The sequence below is a fragment of the Halyomorpha halys genome, unplaced genomic scaffold (genome assembly GCF_000696795.3).
Source record: "Halyomorpha halys isolate HHAL.00 unplaced genomic scaffold, Hhal_1.1 Scaffold543.1, whole genome shotgun sequence".
Taxonomy (NCBI): domain Eukaryota; kingdom Metazoa; phylum Arthropoda; class Insecta; order Hemiptera; family Pentatomidae; genus Halyomorpha; species Halyomorpha halys.
Window position 1 is genome coordinate 1 of NW_027114701.1, and position 11,770 is coordinate 11,770.

At 30.7% G+C, this 11,770-nt stretch overlaps 1 protein-coding gene across 3 annotated transcripts; it reads right to left on the reverse strand.

The window, feature by feature from the left end:
- Window positions 1–1,698: 1,698 nt before the first annotated feature.
- On the reverse strand, window positions 1,699–10,549 carry LOC106684103 (uncharacterized). 3 transcript variants are annotated; one of them, XM_014425993.2, is made up of 7 exons: window positions 10,246–10,549; window positions 8,045–8,195; window positions 7,619–7,743; window positions 7,006–7,148; window positions 6,820–6,925; window positions 1,962–2,076; window positions 1,699–1,843 (listed from the first exon to the last, which is right to left on the reverse strand). In XM_014425993.2, exons 3-7 carry the CDS (start codon window positions 7,717–7,719, stop codon window positions 1,718–1,720), a joined length of 591 nt encoding a protein of 196 aa, XP_014281479.1. In that variant the 5' UTR covers window positions 7,720–7,743; window positions 8,045–8,195; window positions 10,246–10,549; the 3' UTR covers window positions 1,699–1,717. The 3 variants fall into 3 exon arrangements, with proteins under 3 accessions (XP_014281479.1, XP_014281480.1, XP_014281478.1); XM_014425994.2 differs by having other exon boundaries at window positions 7,619–7,811; XM_014425992.3 differs by lacking the exon at window positions 7,619–7,743.
- Between the last annotated feature and the right edge of the window lie 1,221 nt (window positions 10,550–11,770).

Genomic DNA, 11,770 nt, shown 5'->3' on the forward strand with positions numbered 1-11,770 from the left:
CCTGAAAATTTGGTTGGGCAACCCCAGATTCCGATTAAGCCCTCCAAAAAATAAAGGTAATGATACCAAAACTGACATCTGGGTTTCTGACAACGATAGGCTGTTTTAACATTAACGACTTTGATGTTTTCGTAGGCCAACTGATTAATGAATTTGTAATTCACTTTTTTTTTTATACCAGTGGCGGGTGAAGTAGATATGGCCTATGGAACTAACGCGGGAACAAGGTGACTCCTACACAGGAATAAATAAAATAAGAGTAAATTTAATAGTATGATTGACTAATTAAACTTTACTTGTTTCTTTTTAAATTTAATAACTAGAATAACTTTCCCTATCGGATTGTAATGAATGTTGGTGTTGAAATTATTAAATTACTTGACACCGATCAATTTTTCAATACTTTATTGTTATATTTTCACTAAAACATTATGTTATTGGTTTTATTTTTTCAAAGAATACGTTAAATTAGTTTTTCTTAAGAAAGATTTCCAAATATTTATGCTTGAAACTATAATTTCATTTTTTTCTCCTCTGATGTACAGCCTGGTACACCTGCTTGATAGATGTGATGGCTGATTTGCAATGAGTGTTCTGTTTAACATCGTAATAATACCTTTTGAAAAATACGTTTTAAACTATTAACTTTTTAATGATAATTCGCATATTGAAAAAAAGATTTTTATTTAGTTTATGATGTAATAATAGTTAGTAATTACAAAACTTTATTTTTATAAAATTTTCAGAATCAGAAAACATATTTGTTAAATGATTAACCAATAGGAAGACTTATGTACTGGTAAAGTAATTGCTTATTATATTAATAAGTCTGTTATTTATAAGTTAAACTTTGACATTTTGATTAGATTAGATATTTTTTAGAGATTATGTATACATATATCTTATTACATAGTTAGCAACCCACTTTAACTTTAATGTTGATATATTTTTGACATATTTATGCTACTGCTGATGTCCTTTATCTTAATTAGCCAATATGGCTTGACAGTTTTCTTATTATCATTGGCATTAATTGATTAGTTAGTCTAAACAATTTAATTATAGGTTGATGTATAAATAATTTTCATTGTATATTTATTATAAAAACAAAATTTAATTAAGAATTTAATTTTAAATGGTCAAATATACTAAACGATTCTAGTAATATATTTAATTAATTTTAATGATTAGAAATTATAAAATATTTGATACTGTTGAAAGATAATGAATTATTATAGTTTAAAATAATTTTGGAATTAATTATTAAATTGGTTATATTTGACAGACATTGAAATATAAAATGGAATTAATGATGAGTTAATAGTTGACTGTGTATATATGCAAATGAGGAGAAGATGGTTGGGGTGTGCCAGTGAAGAACACAAATACGAAAAACTTATATGTTAGTGCCAACGCTTTGGCCAGAATTTCAGGCCTTTATCAGGGCTAAGAACAAAAAACAAGATATCAATCAGAATGAATAAAAGAATTACAGCATGATTAGTCAATGAAAAAGTAACCATAAATATAGATAAATAAATAGTGTTGAAAGAAAATGTTTTGACTAAATAAAAAATTGAAAAAAACCAATAATGTAGATACCTAAATATGACGGAAATAATTCAAAATCAGCTGGTTACATTGGTTGCACACACTTCTCTATATTAAAATCTTTTGTATGAAATAAATAAGTTTTAAATTGTATAATATTTTATTTTCACAATAAGGTAAGGGCTAAAATTAATACTGATAATATTTCTGGTACAAGTTTTGTTGTGCTTCCTTTTACTATTGATCGTAAATCTCTGACAAATGTTCCTTGAACTATATTTTTGCATTGAACCTAAAAAAAAAATGAAATTTTGGCTTTTTTCTTTTTAACAGATCAGTTATTTGAAATGCTTTAGTTAAGTAAAAAATTATTTCCAATAACGAGCTTCTATTGATGTGTCATGACTTACTTCTTTGACAGAGCTCATGATATTTTTCATAAGCTCATTTAAAACTTCTGCAGCTAATATATCACAATTTACAAGTGTTTTTGTATAATGACAACCCATCACACTTTTCATTATTCTGAAAAATAGAATAATTATTTAAAAAAAAAAAAGTTATGGCCATTGGGGCCCCACAACTACTCTGTTACTCTTTCCTATTTTTAATGAAATATCCACTTTGATACAAAATTTAATGAACTTTTCAATGATTTAAATATATTTATTATATTGTTGTTGTTAAGAAAATTCTTTTGATAGTTACTCAATTTGACTGTATTATTATTTCTTTTATGGGAAAAAGAAATTTAAAGTCATTCCGCCTGAATATATTACGTAGGCTCTTATTATATCTTATAAATTATTTTTGATATCAATTATTCTCATTATTACAACATCTTATAAATTATCTCAAATAAATGTAAATAAGTAACCAATCAACCATTGGCGTTTGCAGGATTTAGCCAAGGCCCCCCTTGAATGCCCCCTGCTCTCTAGCAGGCCTCAGCACACATACACGTAAATACATGTATATATTTGAAGAATAATGATTGACTGTGTATGATATTAAAAGGAACATGATCCAGGTGCCGTCAAAGAAAAAAAATTAAATAGTCATAACACTATATAATATGAGCCAACATTTCAGCCCACATTACAGGGCTTCATTAGGGCTGCAGATGAAGTATGAAAACCACTTATTTCACACACAAATCTTTTCTTGCTTGCCTCCAATCTGCAGCCTTGATGAAGCCGTGCAATGTGGAGCTAACCGTTGGCTCTTATTAAATAGTTTTATGACCATTTGAGTTTTTTTCTTTGACCGCAACCTGAAGCATTGGGTAAAAGAAAGATATATAATTCCTCATTCCATCCCCCACCATTTTATTTCTACTTTATAAAATTCAATCATTATTTATTAAAGTTTTATTACCTGTTATCACAATAAATTATTGAAAATAAAATGACTGAATTCAAATTGTTAACAACAAGGTTTAACTAATGGTTTGCACTATGAAAATATAAGACAGTTTCTCACTTTTCGCCTAAAATTTTTTGGACGCCACCATCATTCCCCGCCATTACCTTCCTAATTATAGCATATTTCCAGAAAAAAATAACCATCTATCCAACAAGCTCACTATTTTCTTTCTTTTTTTTTGTTGGGTCCTAAAAATCTAGTGGGGGAGGGATCCCGTGGCTCCCCTCTGCATGCGCCCATGCAATCAACATTTCACCAATTCAAGTGTCATCAGGACTGAAAAACACAGATTCAAATTGAAGTACCTAATGATTTCAACACTTTGAAGAAACTTACCAAATAAAAATAGTGTATCACTATTAAATAGTTTAAAATTTTGTTGGTAATTTGTTATCTCTATATGGTTAGTCTAATTAAAGTGTTGAGATTAGGTCTTCTTGAATGTAATATTGTGGTTTTCAATTCTAATGATACCTGAATTGATGAAATTTTGATTGGTTAGTCATGTACACTGCTGTTTGAGAGATTAAAGGCTGTTTTGAAACCTTGCAAACAAGCCTTCTGCTAGAAAAAATATGGGCCTTTTCATAAAATCAAATGAAAATAATCTTAGTTCTTCAGATATTTAATGGACTCTGCATATAATTCAGGATACAAGAGTAGCTCAGTGAGTTAGGCACTGTTACAAATCCCCGGTTTGAATCTGTCTGTGGCAGATAACTGTTTATTATGATACATTAGCCATGAGTCAACCTTAGGATTTGGGAGCCTTCCTGGGACACATCCAGCCCCTATTCAGTGGCCATCCTTAATTGGCCTAAAACCTGGTGGTCGAATGTGTTTTTAAACAAATTATCATCTTGTACAACCATTGTTCAGGAAACAGTATTTCCTTACAAATTACTGAATCCCCTTACCCTTCATGGGTTATTCCAGTACAGGTTTATTTTATTTTTTTAATAAAACATTTAAAGGATCATAGATGTGTAATGGACCAGTGATTCAACATGATTTTTTGGTTTCAATGAATTGGAATTATACAAGGAGGTGATATAGTTTGGATCATGCTCAACAGCTAGATTTTTGACTCCATTTCATTGAAGGGTCAAGTGTAAACTTTTCAGAGTGTGGGCGTGCTCCATAAGTGTCTGCCCACTTGGGGTCAATTTTCTCTTTTGCCATGCCTTTAGTGATCTGGGCTTGTATTGCAGTAGCATAGTTTAGCCTAAAGTCACTGCTGTAAATTTTCCTTAATTCATTTTTTTTATTCATAAAATTTCAATTCTTTTTTGAAGAGTTTTCCTGGTACAAGAACTCTTCCTCTTGTTTTTTTTTTAGACTTCTGGGCTTGCTCCACTCCCATCTTCTATCCTTAAATGAACTTGTTCTTTAAATCCTGAAGGTATAGTTCATTCACTGACTGATGCTCGGTTCAAAATCTCCCATATCCTCTGAGGAGAAATGAAATTTGTTGGTTTGAGAAATTACAATTTATCTGCAGAATTCATTGCAGTGTGAGAAAGCATTTTCTCCTAACTACCTTTTGGAAGTACCCACCACTACCTCCATTCTTCAAATGTATGTTGTCAAATGTAGTTATTTTCTCTATAATGATTTTATATTGGAAGAGTATTATTTGACATAATGTGAGGATTGTTGGAAGATGGTCAGGGTATTGGTCAAGAAACGTACAAAAGTAGCAGAAAAACTGTTCATTAGCTACTGATGTTTCATTCCATTTAGCAGGGCTTTATGAGGGCTAAATGAGAACAAGACACTAACATTGCAATAAATGATAAGGTTACATAGAAATATACATCTGAAGTTGTAAAAATGATGATAGATAAAAAACAATATAAAAAAAGGGGACGTAGTAAACTAAAAAAATTATTGGTAAACAAGAACAGAATATAACCTTAAAAAAATACAGTAATGAGTGGTAGAATTGCAAATGTACTACTGAGACTTTGAGTAGTGAAATATTAATATGTAAAAAAATAAGTGACAATAGAACGGTTATGATGGAAGTAGTTATGAGGAGTGGGAGGATTTTTACTCTTTAGACTTTTATTTACATATTCTTTAACTATTATTTTTTTATTTATATATTCTGTTATGTTTATATAACCTTATTATTATTACATTGGTTAAGTACTTTTACATATTTTTTCTACATTATGTACTTTACTGACACTTGTCTTCCTACTCTAATGTTTATGATTTATAAAAGAGCAATTATTTTTAATTTTGTAAAAGAGAAAAAATAACAGCCAAATTAAGTTGTTGAAAAAGTTTTACCTAAATTTTTTGTTACAATTCTTCTACCTTATTGGTCAACCTCAAGCATTAATTACTGTAAACAATCTAAGGTATGCTTCTTTTTAGCATTTTGCCGCTATCTAATGAGATCCTACTAGATTACTGCTACAGTTCATCCAGAATCTGTCGAAGGATTCTCCATCCTGAAATCCATCTTTCTAGTATATTTTGTTTTCATTCGATACAGTTCTAATCTTGTAAGCAAAAAAGCCAAACCAGCCGTAAAATATTTTGATCTTGTAAGAATTCCTTTTTCAAGTCTGACTCTGTGAGATCTGGTATTGCCTTCCACAAGACGAATAAGACCTTATCCCAGTAAAACTGAGCAGCCATAGTTAAGTTTTACAACACCTTACGCTCTGTTTGAATATCTGAAGAAATTATTCTAATTGAATTTTTTTCAAATGGGTTAATAGATATAGGAGGGAAAGATTGTGTCTATCCTTCCTGGTAATTTTTGCTTAATTGATACCATAGTCCAGTACAAATCATGATGCATCAGCATGAAGACACTTCCAGGTCATTATTCATCAAGATATGATTCTGACCAGATTGAAGTCTCTGAACTTTATGCTGTTAGTTGAACCCTGAAAATATAGAGGTCTATTCTGCTGCCATCGGGACTCTTTTTAACTTTCTGCTAACAATCTATAGACTAATTCGCAATTTTAAAACTAGAACACAGTTCAATAGCTAACATTTGGAAAGTTTAAAAAAAAAACATTTTATGAAGCCTGGACCATTGAATTCTATATTCTACTGTTATAAACTTTTAAGGACTCAAATTAAAAGGGGATAAATGTACAAGAGGGTAAATGTAAGTTGTAAAGGAATTGATTTATTATGTTTAAAATCTTTATACATTCAAACGAGGGCAAGAAGGATGGATAATACTATGAGTTATCAATCTATTAGAGTCAGAATGTGAATATCAAGATTTGTTACACTTTTATAATATTTAAGCCAACTACCAAAGGCCAGATTCAAACTAATGCTGTTTTTAGCTCCAGAATGTTGAAGTGCTGCTTTACACACAATCAATATATATATATATATATATATGGCTTTACAGAGTAACTGAGAATAACCTAGTTTTATTATAATAGGGATGTCATTAATTAGTTAATTAGTAAAGATATAATTTATCTTTAGAAAGAGATTATTCCATTGGAATTTTCACATTATCAACAGGTGTCACATCAGAAAAATGTTTAATTCTCAAATTTATGAAACCAGTTATTCAAATGATCCACTCCATTTGAAATTGATTATATGTTTTGCATTTATATAATAATAAATACACTTAAATAAACAGGTTTGAAGTTTAACTAATTTTTATCATTTTAAATTGTTACAGAGTGATCCATTTGAAGATTAATATGTGGGAATGACATCAACCTTCTTTTGTAAGTATATTTATTTATGCTTACATAAAAAATCTAGCATTCATTAAGTTCAAAAAATGATTTATAACAGACTGCTTTATAATAAATTATTATTTGTTAATTGTGAATAGTTTCTTACTTGCAAACTTTTGTAGCATTTTCAATTTCGATCCAGTCTTCTGGTCCAATACAAGACATTACTTCATACTTTACATTATCATAACATCTCTGATTTCTATTCAACACTTAAAAATTATAATTATTATTTATTTAATAAAGTTGTGGTCTTTTGAAATAATTATTTGAGAAAGAAACATAATCTTACATTCTTTGAAAACTGCATCATCACATAATTTAGACTTCACCGTTTTAAACCCAGATAGCAGACGTAAGTACAGCCCTTGTTCGGATGTTGGTTTGCAGTGTTTTAGGTACTCTTCTACTCTTTCATTTTCAACAGTTAGATCTCTTCATGCAATGATAAAAGAAGAGAAAAATATTTCAGTATATGTGAAATAAATATTATTCTGTATGTTTCAATTATGTTAAAAATAAGTTAATGTAGCCAGATAAAAGCTGTTAAAACTGTTCCAAATTGTTATTCTTAGGGGTTGTTATAAATTGTTATTATAAATAATTCAATTCATGTTTGTTCCTTTTTTATTTTTTAAATGAAATGTCAATTACGTGTCTGTGTTTTTTACGATGCATCTCTAGAAATTTTGGATTTGTAAGTGGATTGGGTTCTAATGCTTAACTTGTTGCAATGGACTTGATTATAGGAATAGAACTGAAAACACTCTTTGCTGTAAACAAATCTAATCCTGAGGGTTTTTCCCTTAGATTTAGGGACATGGGTTTATGATAGAATTATGCTTTTATAGCACCTTGGCATAAGGATGTTTAGATAAGATTTGGAGAGAGTTAATGTTACTGACCCACTTCCTTCTGCTGTTTTATTTGACCATTCGTCATGAAAGTTCCTTGATGATTGTTCATCTAAAATATCTTTTAGCAGTATCCCTTTCGTTATTAGCATTTCTCTGAGTTAATTCAGGGAGTCCTGTGGGAGGTTGGAAAGGGGTGTTTGAAAGTACAGGAGAAAATTATATCTTAGTCTTTTTTGTTCACCTATTAACAATATCTTAAGTTTATTTTTATATTCTTATTTTAAATAACTACTAAAACCATTGAAAATGTGAAAAATATTATAGCAACTATTATTATCATTGTTTCACCTACAATACGTAATTGGATATCAATGTTAATGAAGTCTCGCTAATATATGTGACTCATTACTTTATTATTATATTAAAATTAAATAAAATGAAAATATGATGAGGATTATATATATATATGTATACCTGCAAAAGTCAGGTTTACTCCCTGCCATAGCTAAAAGTATTAGGTCCTCAGGGCTTGAAATCTTGTAATGTACTAATGCCCGAATCAACTTCTCTTCTTCACATGGAGTGCTCAGTTTTTTTGTACTGTTTTTCTTTTCAGGAATTTCACCTGTGGCAAGTTTTTTTTATAAATATTCTCTGTATTGTACGCTCAGTGCCTTTTTATTGTGTTATCATTATGATCTTTCAATATGAGGAGAAGATGGTCGGAGATGCGGTCAGTAATGATACACAAAAAAGTAAAACTTATTATATTTGTGTGGACGTTTAGACCTGAATTTGAGGGCTTCATCAGGACTGAAATAGAAAAAAAGAGACAACAACCATAATTCAGAGAAAAAGAAAAAGAAACCTGTAAATATATGATGATAATAATAATAAAGGTTTAACGAACCCGAATTTTAGATGCCGATACCACCAATCGTTCTCCACAAATATCCCTCCTATGACGCCCTTCGAAACCCAATTCTACTAAATCAGTTTTAACACAATCCTCCCATCTACGTTTTGGTCTACCCCTCGGACTTTTACCCCTCGGTTCAGTGTTTATTAACATTTTAGAGATTCCCACGTTAGTAAGCCCTACAACCTGACACGCTCATCTCATACGCCCTCATACTATAACCGAATTATATTTACTGGGCTTGATAGAAGATAAAATATAATATTGTAGAGGTAAGAATTATACAAAACAAACAAAAAAAAGTTATAAAAAATAAGACAGTGTTCACCTAAATTAAGAAATTAACACAATAAAAGATGTGAGAGAAAAAGTAAATTATAAGTAGAAATTAACATAATAAAAAATGCAACTAACGATCAAAAATATAAAAATAGTGAAAAAATTGAAATTAACATAGTGAAATGTGCGAAAAGAAACAAATGCATGATACAATGAGGAAGATGAAAACGATATACGTACTACAATGGGTAAAATATGCACATTAATACAGATGATTTAAAAGTAATAAACTAAAATAAATATAGAATGACAGGAAAAGTGTATAAGGAAGGAAGGAAGGGAGGAAAAAGAGAGTGGGAGTGGGAAAAAAGAAGAAAAATTAGAAATCAATAGGGAAACTTATTGACTCGGAGGATGGAGTTACTGTCAAGAGTGAGTAAGGATATGATCGGCCAGATGAGTGCAGGCGGACGTCATAACTTACAAAAATACATTGAACCAAACGGAAATAGTTGACAGCATACGTAACTAAATATGAAAGACCGTTTAGATAAAATAAATAAAAATCACGCTCGTCCGCCAGATTTTTACCCAATTAAGGGTACCCGATTTATGAGGCTGGGTGGACCCCAGGAGAGCTCCAGAACCCACATGGTTGACTCACGACTACATTGTAACAGAAAAACAGCGATGAATAAGATTTTTGGCTAAGTTCAGTTTATGGTTACGGATGTTGGGAATCATAGTTTAAAAGTCTGCCAAAGTAATTCGGCTTTGTTTACCAGCCTGTGAACAAGGTGTTGTTGGAATTTGTAATGATGAGTATAAGAAATGTAAGCTATAAAGGCAATATTATTAAAATGTCACTAACGACCTACCATCTACAATCTACAATCTAATTCAATTAGAAAACTCGTTTTTTTTTTTTTTTTTTTTCAGTATTTTGTAAAAGTAATTCATTTCTTCTAGTGAAATCAAGCTTAAAATTGAGACTTTACACTTAATCTGCTGTTGAGGTGTATTATTATGTTCTTCTAGTAACTGTATAGCACTTGATGATACAAACTTGATTTTTTTAACATGATCATGAACTAAAACATGTACTTCCCTAAACTGGGGCTGAATAAAGTTTCCTTATGTGATTGCTTCACATTATCCCATCTAGCTCACACTGTTCTCTATACCTAAAGCTCTACTCCAGCCATCCTGGAAGATAAAAATTCACTTTTCAAAATCGAGCGATAATGAATAGGGCCTTTCTTAGCATTCCTTTTAAATTTTTAAGTAGGTGTGAATGTTGGTATTTTATGTTGAATTTTAACTGTCCTCTCGGCAATCTGTATAATTATTCTACTTGATTATAAGTAACATTAGTAAGAAAATTTTATTCTCAGAGAATTAAAACTTAAATGCATCCTATAAACTTCAATTATTAATTCTATAAATAGGCTTATTTTACGTGAGAAGTGGTATTTACCTAATGAACTTGTTACTATGATAGCCAAGAACAGGATCCAATCCATAAACATGTAGGAATGTTCATGGTTTTAATCTTAACACATTTTGTTCCAGTAAGCAGTTAGTGTCTACTATAGCTACAATATGTAGTATTTCATAATATTCAACTCAAAAAAAATCTCTTAAATCTACCTAATTGAGTTGAAATTGGGTTTGTATATTCTGTATCTGGTTTATTGTATATATTTGCATTTTTAGTTTTTAATTACAGTATCTTACTATTAACCTATCCATACATTGGAATTAAAGGTTATAACAATGTTTTTAAATAGTGTAAACATATTTATAATAATTTTGTTGTAGGGACAGCTGTTATTTCTGAGTAATTTACTTCGTTTTAACGAAGTTATAGAATTTTTTAAATTGGGTTTGACGCCTTTTTCAACTGGGTGGTACTTGCGGAAGTATGGTAGACATAACACCAAGGATAGATAGAGAGTTTAGTGGGGATATGGACTGCTTTGCTGCTCATAAGTATGAAACTTTTTTTTTCATTTTTAGATAATACAGGCTGGAAAAATGGCGTAAAAAAGGAATGTGAAATTAACAACCATGAGTTGGCATATGTTGAAGAACATATTTATCTGGGTCAGTTAATATCATTCACGGATAGAGAAGCAAAAGAGGTTCAGAGGAGATTGGCATTCGGTTGGAAAAAGTTTTGGTCCCTTAGGCATAAATAAAGGGAAAAATAAATATTGACCTTAAAAGGCAGGTTTTCGATAGTTGTATTAGTCCAGTGGTCACTTATGGATGCCATGCATGGTCACTGACTATAGCTCAGGAGAGGCAATTACAAGTGTGGCAAACTACAATTGGAAGAAACATTGTGAACGTGAGGAAAAGAGATCGAATAAAAAATGCTTCGATCCAGAAAGAAACAGGACTCACTGACACACTGAAGATGGCAAGATTGAGCAAATGGAAATGGGCAGAGAATCTCCTTCGATGCGAAGATGACAGATGGTCAAAAATTGCCACAGAATGGACTCCATACGACCTTCAAAGAAGAAGAGGACGTCAAAAGAAAAGATGGAGTGACATGTTCAAGAGGATGGCAGGACACCTCTGGTGGAGATCTGCTAAGGACAGGGATGTATGGAAGAAAAAAGGAAAAGAACTCGCCTCCCAATAGGGCTGGGCACCCCAGGAAGTGTTGACTATTACTCCCGAAAGGGAAGGCCTATGCAGGAAAGGATACAGAAAGATGGAAGGAAAGAAGAAGAAAATAAAATTGATAGAAGTTAATGTTTTGTCAACTATTATATATATAAATTTATTTATTTTTTTCTCTCTATCTTCTTTAAATGTTTATATTATATTTTGTAATGATTTATTTTATTGCATAAATAAAAGGCTGTTTCATTTCATTTCACAGACTGGAAAAGAATGCCCTAGGTAAATATTAAGAGAATTCTTTTTTTTATTCAACAGTTGTAGTAATATAACTTATGTGTTGTCGGAAGAGAAACACTAAAAAAAAG

Bases quoted from the DNA above. Each gene is read 5' to 3' on its own strand.
- LOC106684103 (XM_014425992.3), bottom strand. From the start codon at position 10,297: ATGTTTATGGATTGGATCCTGTTCTTGGCTATCATAGTAACAAGTTCA. The intron at 8,196-10,245 runs GTAAATACCACT...AACTTGCCACAG, and splicing joins CATAGTAACAAGTTCATTAG to GTGAAATTCCTGAAAAGAAA. The intron at 1,844-1,961 runs GTAAGTCATGAC...TTTTTTTTTTAG, and splicing joins TCATGAGCTCTGTCAAAGAA to GTTCAATGCAAAAATATAGT.